Here is a 15777-nt window from a genome sequence, read left to right as displayed (position 1 = left end):
TTCAGATCTGGTACATGCAGAGTCCGTCGAGGTTCGTCGGTTCATCTTCTTGATCATGCAAAGTGTTCTGGTCAGGGGTTGAGTTGAGTTCTTCGGGTATCTGCAAGAACATACAAAGAAAGGTCAGTCGGTGGAAGATCCGATGAAGTGTTAACCTTAAAAGAAAAAAAAAGAGGAGGAAGAAGAAGGGATACAGAGAGTACCTTGTCGTTATGGGCTCTCAGGTATCAGAGAAGCATCGAAGACGCTCCAGGAGTCGTCGGAAAGCGATGCGAAAAAGCGGAGGCGAAAAATCTCTTTGGAAAGAAGGGAGAGAGACAAGGAGGCTAGGGTTTCGCAGATAGAGAGAGACAGCACTTTGGTGTTATGTCTGAAAGGTGGAGATTGTGGATTTGGGTTCAGTCAAACTCCAAACGGGCTTCATGTTCCACGGCCCAATAGCTTCCGAAACCTGCACGAAAGAGTCAAGCCCAAGTCTCAGCCCAAGGAAGTCACTCGAGATAATGAAACGCAGCGTTTTAGAGTGATACGTAAGAGGATGAGGTTGTTATAACAAACTCATGAGCTGGCATCGTCTTCTTAACAAGAGAGCAGTGTTTTTAAAACCGGACCGACCCGATGGTTGGACCGGATTCGACCGTGAACCGGTTATATAGCCGGGTTGGTCTAGTAATTGGTTCGACCATGAACCGACCACATAGCCGGATTATATTTCAAAGTTATTAAACCAATAAAAACCACTAGACTATCGAAAATCTATAAACCATCTATATAAACAAGAAACTAATTTATATTTATAATATTTTATGTTCAAAATTGATTTATATTTTAACTATGCATCATGTTCACTAATATTACTTTTATATTTACATACTAAAAAAATATTAAACCATATTATTGAACCAGGTTTGACCGTGACCCAAAAATATTTTCGGTTCAGCTTCCGGTCCGGTTTTAAAAACACTGCACGAGAGAGAAAGAAATGATCAAGCAGCAGAGAACGAGAGAGAGAGAGAGAGCAGAGACTTAGCTCAAGGTTGTGAGAGTGAAGATCGAAGGAGTTGCGAAAGCGATACACGGTTGGAGATACCATTCCGGCGGCGACTTTCCGATCTCCGCATTGAATAGATCCACCATTGTTGTGATCTTGTAAGCTTGATTGAAATGATAGTGAATCATTTGAGGGATGCCGTTCCCTCCCCGGTGAGTAGATCAGCGAACACCGGGTGAACAAAAGCTTTGTGTTGTTCTTTGATTCTCAATCATCAACCTGAAACAGAAGGAATTGATCAATCACTTACATTAAGCAATACAATTAACCTAAAGAATTGGATCTAAACTCTACAAGAAGAGATGGTCGCACGGCTAACCGTGGGGACGCCGTGGCTGCACTTCCACTAGGACCTGACTCGATGGAGATACTTACTTCTAAATTCTCCGTACATAATCTTGACACTACCGATCTTGTCGCTTTATCTGGTAATCTTTACATTCCCGTCTTGAATCTTCGTTTGAGACCAAAAATATTGGTCATCTTGCAGATGTATGACCAGGGATCTCAATAGTATTTTGTTTCAATATTATCAATACGAATTATGAATCATAATAAATGTACAGGTGCTCATACCATCGGGAGGGTTCAGTGTGGAGTGATAACAAATCGTCTACACAATTTTACTGGTAACAATGGACAGTCTGATCCTAGCATTGAACCAAAATTCTTAAGAACATTGCGAATAAAATGTCTGCAAGGCAGAAGTCTCACCGCGAGGGTCAATCTTGATCCTACAAGCCCTGACTCATTTGATAACGACTATTTCAAGAACCTTCAAAACAACCGTGGAGTCATTGAATCAGATCAAATCTTGTTCTCTTCTAAAGGAGCACCTACGGTGTCTTTGGTGAATCGTTTTGCAAAGAGCCAACGTAAATTCTATAAAGCTTTTGCGAAATCAATGATCAAGATGGGTAAGAGCATATCCATTGGTTAGAACCCTTGATGGGTTCTAATTATTAGTTTAATTATTAATTGTGTACTTTATAAAGTTTAGAACCTTTGTTAATGTAATTAGTTTTGTCAAAGTCTAATGGGAGAACCTATTTGAGGTTCTTAATTTTTTTTTTGTTTTAAAGTTGAATTATTAAATTCAAATTTTACAAAACTTATAAATTATATGATTTCATAAAAGGAAAGAACAAAATATTATTGTTAAAGTAATTATTTTACATAAATTTGAAAATTCAAAGATGCTGTGATGATAAATTTGACATTAATAAAACCATACTCAATTTCAATTTCAAACGCCATTTGACAAAATATTATCTTTCAATATAATTTCAAAAACGTCTAATGATCAAGAACTACTACAAGCTAATGCTCAAACAACATAACCATAGTAGAGTTGAAAATGACTCCAACATAATCATACATTCAAAGAAGTAGATGGTACCTTTGTTCAGATACTGAACCAGGAGCTTGTGTCGCATAATCACTTGAGGAATTCATGGCACCGATATAAATTTTGCTATCTTTATTACCAGCATAGAAAAATGATGTTTGTAGGAATTCAACGCAAGTGCATTGATGGCTGCAGGAAAGATGATGTTTCTCAACAGTTTCTCCTTGGACAGGCTCCAAACCTAACCAAAGGCCATGAAATTTAAAAATCGCTTACACTTTCATCGCAAGTTAACAAAATGCATATAGATTACTAGTCCTCCAAACAAGTGCGTACCTTGCAAGTACAATCTTCTGAAGCAGTAACTAGCAGAGCATTGCAGCCACCATAGTCTATGACAATGTCGGTTACAGAAGTTGTATGCTCATTAAAATCGTGTTCATAAAAAGTGCTCCCTTGCTGCTGCCTCTGGATATCATCAAACAACCTAACTAACCAGCAAGAGTCAAAGCATAAGAATATAAAGTACTTAAAATCAGAGAGAAAGAAGCAAAGAATTAACCTTATAAGAGACCATACTCTAATATAACCATCTTTAGACCTTGAGACCAACAAAGAATCGTCTCCAGAGAACAACAAGCATGTCACTGATTGGTAATGGCCATGCCACTTCTTAAGAAGTTTCCCACTCGAAACCTAATCTCACACACACTATCAAGTAAGCTTCATCACACAAGAAGTGAAATCAAAACATTAGAATTTGTTACTCTTTTACCTCCCAAAGAAAGATATCTCCAGAGGCTCCACCACCAACGATGTAAGTTCCTTCCATGTTAGCTGCAAGAGCCGTTATTGATTCCAAAGGGAAGCTCTTAACTTCAGCTTGAGGCTAGCAATTAAAAAAAGAACATCTTTTTCAATCTCAAAAGAGAGAAACAGAAAGTGGGTTTATGTCGGATAAGGAAAAGGAAGAACCTTGTTCCAAGACAAGAAGAAAATGGAGCCGGATGAACCGGAAACGTTACGGAGCTGAGAGGCGGCGAGGAATTTATCTCCGACGGCGGTGAGGCCGTGTGCGGGAGAGGCGCACTGCTTGAATCTGAGCTGTTCCGTTCCGGTTTTGAGATCCGAGCTTCCGATTCCGTTATCGATTGACGATAAGCCTATTACAGAAATCTCCATAGATATTCACAGAGAGAGATAGAGAGAGGTACGATTGCATAAGACTATTATCCTATACCAAGCTGCCACGTTAGGGGTTCTTAGCAACTCCACAAATCCCATTTTAGACAGCGGTTCTGTCTTTTTTTACTTTTTTCATTTATTTTTTTTGCTTTTTTTTCTAAGAAACCCATGTTTGCAATCCTCTGTTGGAGGTGGTCTAATGTAAGGATTCTCACAGGAACCGATGGAGAGATTCGTAGAGACTGTAGACGAGTCAACTAATACGGTTTTGCTCAATTGCATCATCAAGGGATAAAAAAATTTCGTGTTGATAATACTTAATAAGTTGTGTTTGTTCTTTTCCATACAGTTGTTTATCTCCGTTTGATTTTTTTTAATATATTAAGGTTAACATGGCCATTATTAATTTGTTCACAGTGATTGTAAATCATACACAGAGATATCAATGAGAAGAGCGTCAACAAAGTAATTAAGCTTCTGTAAGCCAAAGAAAGCAAAAAAGTGTTGAACGACGTCGTTGAAGTGGAGATGGTCTCATGTAGTACATATACAAAGCTGTGCTTTGCTGCAGTACAACACAAGAACACCGGTGTTTAGTACTTGCAGAAACTTGGATTAAATAATAAAGAATAATACATTAACAATGTTTTCTTTATTACATTAGTCACGTGGAAACTATTTTAAACTTTAGCTAATGATAGTTTAAAAGTTATTACACATCAGCAACGTCAAAAATACGATTTAGCACCGCTCGTTAATCGTACACAGTCGTACAAACACAGACATTGTACTGCTTTCAGACAATGTCTTATAAATTACATGTGTAGTTCCATGAGGATAAAACAGAGCAATAAATTATTTTTCCCTGGAATTGAATGAACATCATTGAGTGCAGCGTTGATGTGATTTACTTTTTTTATTGTTGAATGGATTAAAGCAATTTACATCAATGTTGGCTCAATTATGTTTTTTCTGATTTTCAGGATCATAGGAAAACAACATTCACATTTTTTTTTATCATTTCACTCCAGATTCAAATCTCTTTTTCCATTTTTGAGTCTTACAACAAACTTTCACCATACAAAATAACTTAGAAAAAGCACCGAAAAGGATTCAGAGGATGATTGTTTGCAGATTCTGCAGTAGTTTTTAGTTTTTGTTCTTTTAAAAACCACTTTTTAGCCGATCAAGTTTTTGGAGAAATAGATTCCCTATAATTTAAGAAAACTGGTTTTTGACACAAATTGTTATTTTATAAAGAAAAGCTAGAAACCACTTTTTCCAAGTTTCTACAACAACATCACGTTAGATTTTTATCTTTTAACTTTCTTATAAAATAATTTTATTTTCTTAATCAGCATTTAACAAAATGAAATTTATATACAAGAACAAAGTTCTCGTACATGTAACTAAAAGAAGTTCAAAAATATTTGTTTCATAAATAAAAATGCTAACTACTATAAACAAATAATTTTTAGAAAAAAAATATTTTTAACATATATAATAAAAATTATAATTTATATTCAGAAAATCTTTTAAATTTGTCATGAAAACTAAATTAATTATTTAAGCTTACTTTATGTAAAATTTGCATGTTTTGTTAATAATCTATTAGTATAATTTTATTTAAAAATGTGATATATTCTTTTAGTAATTGTATGTTTCTTAAGGAAACAGATTTTAGTTATAAGTTAAAAATTTAAAAATAATAGAAAACTAAAATAAATCAGTAGTCAATTTTTTTAGGAAAACAAAAAAGCAAAAAAATAAAATTCAGAAGCTACTTTTTGTTTTAATTAAATTTGGATTTTTGTTATTATTATTTTTTTCAACTTCAAACAAGTAATAAATAAAATATATTAAAATCAAAACTGAAAAATCATCATCCAAACTATTGTGAAAACTAAAACAACAGTAAAATCAAAATTAAAAATTAAATTAAAATACTTTCTTAAATTAAAAAAATAATCAAAAACTAAAAACTGAAAAATCAAAAACCAAAAACTAAAAACCAAAATCCAAAAACTAAAAACCAAAAACCAAAAACCAAAAACTAAAATCTAAAAACCATCCAAACAATTATGCGAGGTTGGTCTCTTTAACATGTATTTTTTTAAATGAAAAATCATAGCTTTTTCATACTTTATGCTAAGAGTGACATTAAAATTATTATATTTTCAAAATATTGTCACTGTTTTTAAATCGAAAGTGAACAACTTTATTAATAAGATTAACGTCGCACTAACGTTCAAAAAAAAAAGATTAACGTCGCATATTCGAATCTCTATTGGGTGCATTTTCTTAAGTTGTTTTGTATGTTGAAGGTGTGTTGTTAGAATCGAAAATATAATAATTGTAAATGTTCTAAACGACGTATAGGAATAAGAGCATCTCCAAAAAGATTCTCTATTATTGAGTTTTGCAAACTTTATATTTGAAGTTTCAAGGTGTTCTTCTCCAAAAGCAAAACTTCAAATTTAACTTCAAAATTATTTATAATTTACACTATGCTCCTTATATTTGTCATAATTAATATAAATTCATAAAACTTTTGTAGATAACTAGCACTTATATAAAATATTATAGTAATATTAATTAATAAAATATTACACTAAAATATAAAATTATAAATTGAAATACATAATTAAATATTAAACTACAAGACAAATACCACATTATTACATAAAATTATTTTAAAACGCTCCATTATTAAGTTTCTTTTGTAATATTTTTGTTGTATAATTCTACTTTTAAAATATTATAAATCTTATTTTGATTTTTAAAAAAACTTCTATATGTAAAATTTTAATTTATAGAAATAAATTTGAAATATTTAAAGTATACAAAAGTTTTAAAGGTTAAAATTATAGAAGAGAAAATACTTAAGAATCATAAATGTGATGTATAATTAATTATAAGGACCAAAATGCAAATAAAAAGATAAAACTTCAAATTTAGAGTTTTAAGAAGTGAAACTTCAAATAAGATTTAACACATGATATCTGATGTGTCTTTCAAAGAAAAATATAAACCATATAAATCCAAAATTTAAGTTTGGTTCGTATACAACCTTGTTGATTTTTTTATATCTACGAATCACATAACAACGTTTATAACTTATATATATATATATATATATATATATATATTTGAAAATTTTAACAAAAAAAATTGTAGAAATTAACAACGTCATATGTGTAGGAACTAGGAAGTAGTTAAGTTCCAAATACACTTGTTTTACTTCGTAAAGTTTTCACATTATATATTTGAAAATTTTTAACAAAAAAATTGTAGAAACAACGTCATATGTGTAGGAACTAGGAAGTAGTAAGTTCCAATACACTTGTTTTACTTTGTAAAGTTTTCACATTTCATTGTTTGTTCTGCCACACAAAAAAATTGCAGCTTATATTAAGTTGCAGTATTTCAGAACTACTACATTATTATTACTAGGGGCATAGCCTCGTGAGTATTGTTGTTTCTCTAGCTAAATCTGTTGAGATGATGTCATGTTTTGTTGTAGTCCTTAATTTTGTAAGATTTATACCGTAATAGAATTGGAGTGGGATGGTGAAGTGGGGTAACTTTTTTTTGTGTGTTTTGTGTCGTGAATCAAGTAAAATATGTCTGATCTAAATGATTAGAATACTTGCTGAATATTGTTATATTAAAAATGTGATTGTTATTCATGTGGAAATCACGAAACCATGGTTTTTCTTGCAATACACGCAATACAAGCTAATTAGTGTATTTGTTTCCTCTTAAAATGATTGTTTTAGTCTTCTTCTATATGAGTATTTCCATGGGTTCTATGGCAAATCTGGAAGTTGAGGAACGCGATGGTCTTTGAAAATGTCCAATACAATCCCATTTCAATCATTTCAAAAGCAGAGGTAGAGGCTGACATTTGGTTTGCTACCAATAGCCCCTCGGGAGGCGTTGAAAGAAGGAAGACGAATGTTGTTCAGCTAGTCGGGGGTTGGCAAAGTCCTCCTCGTGGGCTGTCAAAATGTAATACCGGTTCTTATTGGGATGCTATGAGAAAGATGAGTGGTGCCTCTTGGATTATTCTTGACCATTTGGATTCAATCTCTGTTCATTGCTTCATTCGTATTCTAGTGTAAACTCTGAAATGGAAGCGGAATTACTTGCAATGTTCTAGGCTGTGGACATCATGCAAAGTATGAAGTGGCACAACTTCATTTTTGAATCCACATCCACCTTTGCAAGAGTGGTATGCTTTAGCTTCCCGTGGCCTGGTGCTCTTATATCTGAAATTATTCCTCGCCTTCATTCCTTTGGTCGATGGAGTATAGAGCACGTCACTAACAACAGTAACAATGCAGCTGAAGCAATCACTGTCAAAATAAATTTTCTTATCAGATTTTAAATGAGCTTTTAATATAAATAGATATTTTTTTGATCAAATAAATATCTATTTAGTTCCATTTAGTTTAATAGATTTTGAATTGGTAGTTCGACTAAGGCTCATTTATTAAATGGAGTTTTCCTTAAAATTAACATAGACCTTATTAACCTGTGTAACTTAATATTTTTTAATTAGTTAAAAAGATTTTAATTAAAAATAATCTAAAAATATATATATATTCTAAAATCATTTTTTCAAAATTTCGTTTTCCATTTCTTCAATTTTTTTGTTTTCTTAAATAAAAAATTAAGTTTGTTTTCAAAAAACACTCTTTGATTTTTTTTCTTAATAATTTTAATAATTAGAGTTTTTATTCCAAATAATATCACTTTAAATGGATTTAAACATTTAAATATAATATTTACGAATCTGAATACGCCTAAACATGTTTTAAAAAATGAAATTTAAAATTTCATGTAAAAGCTCCATTGTAGAATTGATTCCTAATGATTAATCAAGAAGACACCTCTTTAGGACACATGACTAACACTCGCTATTCTGTTACATCTTAGCAGTGTTAGCAGTGTAGAGTGTGGGAATTGTATGAGAGAAGTTTTGAAGTTGTTGTATTTGCAACCGACGTAGATAACAGCATACCATATTTTCATATGCTATGAAGGAGTTGTACGATCTTCAATTACACTCATTTTCTTGTTAAACTAATTTAAGAAGAGGAACTTTGGTTTAAAAACACTTAAAAACTATTTACTTCTCACTTATAGGTTTATTAGTTTGTCCCGCTCTAGTTATCTTGCTCGCCTAGTTACTCATGAGATTTTTCTTCTTTAAAAAAGTTATCCACATTTTGTTTCTCCGTTAAATTTGCTATTTTACTAATCAGATTTTCTATTTATTTAGAACTCAGCGGTGTGATTTAACATGACAAGGTTATTTAAAAGACAGAATTGAGCCTTAGGCCAGCAAAAGTTGTAGCTTATTCCTTTTGTGATGTGGATGTAATGTGTATTTAAGCATGAACAAACCAGACATTTGTTGTGACAAATTACAAATACCCATCAAGGTCCCCTTTATTAATGTTGCCAAATTACTACACTCCCACTGGAAGCTTGATTGAAGGTAACTAAAAAATCAAAAAAAAAAACTTAAAACATAGGAAAAGAGTAGTAGCTGTAGCTTATTCCAGAGTTTGTAGAATAGGGAAGCAAATCTAAGTGGGAACAAACGTTTGCTGAACTTGCTAGGATAACACACGTGGGCGTTTGCGGCTCGTCTCTTCGGCTCCAAAGTTAAGTGGTATTGGTGGGGATCAACTTCCATTATGTTTGGAGTCTCATCACCGGAATGCGTGCAGAAGCGTGTGGTTCCTTAGATTGGAGATCCATCTGAGGAGGGTTGCTACTACTTTCCCCCTGAAACAATGATGATCACGTGGGTCAATTTTGTTTAACCGCGTTACAATGTATTCGTACCTCACGTAGCCTACCTCTGACTGAGTTTGAGGAACAAATATCATCACTGATTGCAGACACTGTGAAGGTCCGGTGTCTGGGAGTGAAATTATAGGGCGTTATCCGAATTTGGAAAAGGTACTGCTGCCCATCAAGATCCCGCAAGGCAGCTTGAAAGCTCATACCCTCCACTGCCATTAACCTGTCGCAGTTGTAAAAGTTTTTAAATGACAATTAACTATAAACAGGTGAGAAGCAAGAGATTAAATAAGTGTAACTATGGACGTTAACCTCCTCAAGAGCGACTGTGGTTACATTTTTTTTTTGTCCTCTTGGACTGACAACAAACGTATTACTTTTCATGGCCATCGTCAACAGCCAACTCAAAGTGATACATGAGGAGTTTACGTTTACTTCCAAGTCTTATTAAACTTGGATAGGTATGATTATGTAGGACTCTTTGTTACCTTAAAACCCTGGCGATCTTGGGTGATACACATTTCTTGCGGTATAGAAATAGAGTTTTGGAAACCTGGTTGTTTGACGTGGCTATGTACGTGTGGAGGCCTGCTATTGAAACATGTACGTGGGAAAGCCTTGGTTGGTGCAACACCCAAGATGTGTCCAAAGATATATTTTAGCAAGCATGCCATATAGTTATAGCTAATATTGATTGGACAACAGACAGCAGAAGCGATGTACAAATGAAACGCAGTTGGTTATCTAAGCGTGGGTTAAAAAGTAGAATAATATGGTGATGCTCTGTTTGCATAACACTTTACACTGACCTATTGGTGAAAGCTTCGATGGCAAGGATGTTGGTGTCCAGATAAAATTTGGTCGCCGGGGTGGAGTTCAAATAGAGTACCTAACATAACCGAGTGTGCGTTAGTGAGTGAGATTTACACATAGCTAGCAATATATTTGCATAGAAAAGATTGACCATCTGTATATGCACAATGTGAAATATAGGTGAGCATACCTCCAAAAACTTTGGGATTTGGTTGGAAGATGAAAGGGCTATCCGTTCTCTTGTACATATTAGTGCAACGTCCAACTTCGAAACCACCAACTTCCACAATGGCACCTGCTCGTAAAGCTCCATGGTATTCATTAAGACGTGCAGCTATAATCCATGGATCAACAGAGAAAAAAGTATAAACCATTTGGGTTTCAATGTTGACGATCCGGTTATGAATTAATAATTTGGTGTTAGGGTTATACGTTGTTACCTTTTCATCAAAGTGATACCCATGAATTATATGTTCTTCTTAACGTTAGGTGAATCCTAGAATCGGAGAAAAAGACCAACAATCTCCTGAGAAGAGCGGCCAAGTTCAAGATCCTAAATCTGGCGGACGTTACAACAACTGGAGCAGAGATAACATCACCGACAGACAGTCATCTTCGAATAAATGGCTAATGATTTCAACCGGGAGATTATCAGAATGAGGATATGATTCAGATTCGAAACCAAAAAAAAAAAAAAAACTCAGATTCAGACAAGAACTAACGTACATATTCAATAGCGGAGGCATCGATCTTAACCTTAGATCGCTTGGTAGGGTAAGCAGATGATGAAGACTGTTCAGGGGATGAAGAAGAAGAACAGAAACGCTTGGAAAGGGTAGGACTTGTCTAAACCATATCTCGCGAAATCTAAAATATTAGAGAGATTTTATGTTATTGTGGGACCCATAAACATAAAGGAGCCGGTGACGTGGATGGCCTCAAGAGAGAACAAAAACGGTCCTATTATAACTACAGCTTTTTCCGGGCTACGCCCGGATTTATTTTCATTAATTTTAAAATAGTATGTTAGTATATTTAAAGTATAAATTACTAAAATTAAAATTTAATTATTAGAATGCAAACAAAAATAATTATAAAATATATATTATATTATCACAGTAGAAAACACATGTTAAAATCTCAATCATTTTAAAATTTTGATTTCGTAACTCCTCTGTTCATCATATCTTTCTGATTCGTATTGTATAATTAGTGGCTAAAAGTTTAAGTTCTTACCAAGAAAACTAAACTTTCTAGAAGTATGCATGAAAAATAAAATGGGGTTGCTGAAATTTTCTTCCAAATTCAAAAAAGTTAGATACAATAAATATTTTCTTTTGTAAATACCTTGATAACAGGCAAAAAGATAATTTCTTATTGAATATTTTTCTGAAATTTCATAAATGTTGAAAAAATATAATAGTTTTTGAAGGTGATTGGTAAGTACTCTGAATGCTTTCCACACTTTTTCACAACTAATCTAATTTACCAATCATGCTTTAAAAAAATAATTTAAATGTACAATTCAAAAGTTAAACTGAAAATATATTGGCTATGAAAATCATTTTTTAAGAACTTATATTTAGTGCTTTGAAAGTTATTGATATAAATATACATCAATAGATTGTACAGCTACAACATATTTTTTTACAAATTTACAGCTTATCTAAAGCAAATAATTAAGTTTGCAGCTACAAAGACTAATTATCTCCACTAAATATTATTTTCCTTTTGTCGTTCTCTGCTAAATATTATCTTTTAAAATATTATTCGTTTTCATGAGATTCATATTTTTCATCATCGATTTCCAAGAACAAAGATAGAAGATATTATAGATATAGATATTAGATACGTGAATTCTCCTATTGACTCCCATTAAGGGAAAAAATACATGTTACATTCGAAATAGTCTATTTACATATAAATCAAAGATTATTTTGTTAAAAATAATAATTAAGATCTGGGTTGTGATTTTGCATCCAGTTAAATAATTATGAACTTTTTATTGAAATAATTCAAAAATTAACGCCCAAATTACATATTTATGTTATTAAATTAAAGGAATTCTAATTTTACCATAATATTTGATATATTTTCTAAATTTATTTAAAAAAATAACAATTTGCATAAATACCTTAAATCTGTGATGGAAATAAGACTAATTTTCTTAAATCATTTATAAATGTTTAAGAATCATTTATAAAACATTTATAGAAGTGTTTGAAATAATATTAAAAACAGTATCTAAAGTATGGTATTTTAAGCAGTTGCTCATTAAATTTGGATATCCTTTTCTATTGTGTTTTTCATTTTTAATTAAAATTCTTAAAATCCTTTGTACATATATCGTTTACAAATTTTGTCAGAATATTTACAAAAACTTCCTGGTTTTGTTAGCTCCAAGTTTTGAACATAATTTTTCCCCGTCAGCATAGAATTTGTATTATTATAAAATATTCATAATTTTGAAATATAAAAAATGAGTAACTCACATTTAGGCACTAAAAATGGGAAATGTAATTTGGCCCTCTTATCTTGACATACTATACAGAATCAAAGCTTCTCTGTTCTATTTTTTAATCCTATACAAAGCAAGAATCATTTTCAACATCTATATGTTTTCATTTTGTTTCATACTATACAGAATCAAAGCTTCTCTGTTCTATTTTTTAATCCTATACAAAGCAAGAATCCTTTTCAACGTCTATATGAATCCTCTTTCCATCTCTCTCTTTCTCTGTTTCATCAGTCAGTGGACACTGCACCAAAACAAAGGCTAAGGTTTGGTCTGGAAGAGAACTGTACCATAAGTAGAAACTCTGTATACAGTTACATTCCAATCCATGTAGTCTACTCCATCCCCCGATTGCAAAACGTAGCCCGTCGTTATCTGGATATCGCTGGTCAATGGCATTGCGGATGTCTCTTATGGTTTGGTTTGATCTAAAAGGAAGCTCCAGCGCTGTCCCAATCCCATCTGCCAATCTGATAGATATCATAACAGTACTTGGCGCAGTTTGTGTCTCCACAGTTGTCCTCCTGTCTCGGTTAGCAAAAGGATCAAGGACTGTTTCCGCGCTTGAACCTTCCTATACAGCCTTATCCTATAAAGTGAAGTCAACAAAATATTCAGAAGTGAAAATAGAAAAGCAAACACCTTATGTAAAGCTAAGACCAGAGGAAGAGAAGGGTTACATACATCCACTTGAGATGACGCCATGCCAGGAATAGCCACTGTAAAGTCTCCTTCACCACCCTCTTCAAGTGACTTTTGTGTCTCCGTGGGGCCACTTGAAACATATGAATCATCAAACTGTGATTGTGAAGGTAATGATCCCATCGATGGAAGAGGCGGATCTCTGTTCTCTATCAAACCCATATTAGTGATCCTGAAAGAAAAGGAGAAAGAGATATAATACTCTAGAAACCAACATTCAGTGGTTTACCTAGAAGAGCTCCCGGTTTCAAATTCTTATGAATCCTCCTGAACTGGCGTTGTTTTATCCTCTTCCACGAGACAGGAGAAGGCTTGGTCTATATTCCAATTGCTGGCTGTAAGGTAAATGGTTGCAACATCTCGAGTAACTACTCCATCAGCCGCATCACGAATATATCAATGAATTCATCTTGTTTCAGCGAATTCAGCAGCTCCCTAGTTTGTGTAGGACTTGAACTTTCCTGAAATGCAAGCAGTGTATGCATCAACATTGAGTTCCATTCTCGGCAACTCAAAGAAAGAGCAGCAAGAGACAATAGGTTGTTTGCTAAGTTTATGTTTAGCTTGATGAACCATGTGATGGCAGGTGCTGCTGTCTCTGCGGTTCAGGGTTTCGAGCAGCACGCGGTGGAGGTGGTGGACCAAGAGAGGTTCTTCTAGGCGACCTGGATCTGCTCCTGTGAGAGGTAGAAGAAGTTTTAGCCTCGCCTTCCTCTCTAACCTTGTGAACAGCATCCAAACCTTTCCTCAAGATTAATCTGTCCTTCCCACTGACGATAATGAACTTGTCATCCATTTTGATCTTGCAGCCGGTCTCGCTCTCAATCCTTTCCACAACTTTCTCAGTAAACAAATCTCTAACGTTCTTGTCCCTAGCTGGTACCCTCTCAAGGAACTCCTGAGACTTTCTGTTGGCACCAAGAGTCGATGGACATCCCTAAATAAGAGACTACAATCAGTAACGAAGTATACAGACTACAAAAAAGTAAGTAACTTCAGAGGATAGTTACCTGTGTGAAATGACCAGACTCTCCACATATCTTACAGATCATTTCCTCTTCTTTCCTCTTCTTCCAGTTCCTCTCAGTGGCTTTGGACTTAGCCTCCCAAACCTTAGCCTCTCGGCTGATGAAATCAGTTGGTACGGAGTTGGGGTCAGGGAGCTCCTGCTGCTCTTCTTCTTCATCACATTTATCTTCAGGCAGTTTAGGTTTTTCTTGGACATTGGTGGTTACAGTAACTTGAGGACCTGTGTACTCCTTGTAGATTTCACTAAAGTCGTCATAAATATCTGGGTCTTCTGACCTTGTGCTTTCCATCTGAATACAAACACAATCACAACTCTCTCTCACTTTCAATTTCAATTTCCAAACACATCCAATAAGAACTAAGTTCATCGATCACAAATACGATTTGTACATAGCTCAATGCAAATCATATACACAGAATCAAAGAGCGGCTAAGAAAGCGAATGGGAAGAGTGAATCTAGATTTCTTGGAGTAAGGTTTCTATCGTTTACCTTTCGAAGCGCGAATCAATCAGTGGCAACCACGTTTCTCGTGAAGGTGACTCTGTGCTTGAATCTTGGTCAACAGCCATACCACAAAAAAAAAAATTTGATCATATAAAAGACAGAACAAAACACTATCAGAAGACAAAAGCACCCTAAATCAAGAACACACAAAGACACGTTAAACCATAAATCAAGAACAGAAAGATATGCTAAACCGTAAATGAAGAAATGATGACCTAGCAGAAGGAGGGCTCCCGATTCTGACATTCGTCGAGGTATTACGAAACGGCGGCACTTTACTCAAGACGTCATGCATCGTATCGGCCGATCCTTCATTCCCTGGGAACCCGTGCAGATACCACGTCGTGTGATAATGGCACCGGCTTCGACTTCTTCTCAGGTGTATCATACCCGTGCAGATTCCTTGTTGTCGCTGAGGTACTTTGTTGCGTCCGCCATAGACGACGATCCATGAGAAAGTTCTATGAATCTCGCGATCTTCTCGTTCTCCTTTGTTCCTCCGCCGCGGTTCTCTGGTTCTCAGACGGAGGTTGAGTCGGTGACGGCAAGGTTTTCTGCGGCAAGCCTCCATCGATTCGTGAAACGTAGTAAACAGAGAAAAGGGGATCGAAGATCGATTTTGATAAATTAGGGTTGGTTCTTGGCGGAAAGGGAACTTCAGCGAGTCAAAGGCTTCCCGTACTTTTCGATTCCGAAATTATCGGGCCTGTAAAATGCGAGGCCCAAATGACACGCACGGAGTGCGAATATCTGATTCCCTATTGGTTGATTTTTTATGCTGACGTGGACATGCTCAATGGAGCTCATATAT

The 15777-nt window shown here is 34.4% G+C and overlaps 2 protein-coding genes and 1 pseudogene across 10 annotated transcripts; all 3 read right to left on the bottom strand.

The window, feature by feature from the left end:
• Nucleotides 1-772: 772 nt before the first annotated feature.
• LOC106381436 lies at nucleotides 773-3753 on the bottom strand (annotated as a pseudogene).
• Nucleotides 3754-9023: 5270 nt separating this feature from the next.
• LOC106381438 lies at nucleotides 9024-11108 on the bottom strand. 7 transcript variants are annotated; one of them, XR_007319253.1, is made up of 7 exons: nucleotides 10941-11094; nucleotides 10655-10841; nucleotides 10405-10548; nucleotides 10211-10290; nucleotides 9890-10085; nucleotides 9458-9624; nucleotides 9024-9383 (listed from the first exon to the last, which is right to left on the bottom strand). XR_007319253.1 is itself a non-coding variant. In XM_048747417.1 (7 exons), the coding sequence occupies exons 3-7, from the start codon at nucleotides 10534-10536 to the stop codon at nucleotides 9373-9375; spliced, it is 519 nt and encodes a 172-aa protein (XP_048603374.1). In that variant the 5' UTR covers nucleotides 10537-10548; nucleotides 10655-10841; nucleotides 10971-11108; the 3' UTR covers nucleotides 9024-9372. The 7 variants fall into 7 exon arrangements, 4 of the variants coding, with proteins under 4 accessions (XP_048603374.1, XP_048603373.1, XP_048603372.1 ...); XR_007319255.1 differs by having other exon boundaries at nucleotides 9890-9989; nucleotides 10941-11093; XM_048747417.1 differs by having other exon boundaries at nucleotides 9890-10018; nucleotides 10971-11108.
• A 1599-nt stretch (nucleotides 11109-12707) lies between these two features.
• LOC106345841 lies at nucleotides 12708-15651 on the bottom strand. 3 transcript variants are annotated; one of them, XM_048747412.1, is made up of 6 exons: nucleotides 14952-15651; nucleotides 14442-14750; nucleotides 14005-14368; nucleotides 13661-13892; nucleotides 13414-13573; nucleotides 12708-13318 (listed from the first exon to the last, which is right to left on the bottom strand). In XM_048747412.1, the coding sequence occupies exons 2-4, from the start codon at nucleotides 14748-14750 to the stop codon at nucleotides 13867-13869; spliced, it is 699 nt and encodes a 232-aa protein (XP_048603369.1). In that variant the 5' UTR covers nucleotides 14952-15651; the 3' UTR covers nucleotides 12708-13318; nucleotides 13414-13573; nucleotides 13661-13866. The 3 variants fall into 3 exon arrangements, with proteins under 3 accessions (XP_048603369.1, XP_048603371.1, XP_048603370.1); XM_048747414.1 differs by having other exon boundaries at nucleotides 13966-14368; nucleotides 14952-15639; XM_048747413.1 differs by having other exon boundaries at nucleotides 13414-13580; nucleotides 14952-15639.
• Between the last annotated feature and the right edge of the window lie 126 nt (nucleotides 15652-15777).

The sequence above is a fragment of the Brassica napus genome, chromosome C2 (genome assembly GCF_020379485.1).
Source record: "Brassica napus cultivar Da-Ae chromosome C2, Da-Ae, whole genome shotgun sequence".
NCBI lineage: Eukaryota > Viridiplantae > Streptophyta > Magnoliopsida > Brassicales > Brassicaceae > Brassica > Brassica napus.
Note: the sequence above shows the minus strand (reverse complement) of the source record. Positions and strands in the feature narration are given on the sequence as shown.

Coding starts and splice junctions, on each gene's coding strand:
- LOC106381438 (XM_048747417.1), bottom strand. CDS start 10,536: ATGAATACCATGGAGCTTTACGAGCAGGTGCCATTGTGGAAGTTGGTG. Junction 10,291..10,404: donor AAATCCCAAAGTTTTTGGAG/GTATGCTCACCT, acceptor CGGTTATGTTAG/GTACTCTATTTGAACTCCAC. Junction 10,019..10,210: donor ATCGAAGCTTTCACCAATAG/GTCAGTGTAAAG, acceptor GCACCAACCAAG/GCTTTCCCACGTACATGTTT.
- LOC106345841 (XM_048747412.1), bottom strand. CDS start 14,750: ATGGAAAGCACAAGGTCAGAAGACCCAGATATTTATGACGACTTTAGT. Junction 14,369..14,441: donor AGTCTGGTCATTTCACACAG/GTAACTATCCTC, acceptor TCTCTTATTTAG/GGATGTCCATCGACTCTTGG. Junction 13,893..14,004: donor GCAGCACCTGCCATCACATG/GTTCATCAAGCT, acceptor CTTGCATTTCAG/GAAAGTTCAAGTCCTACACA.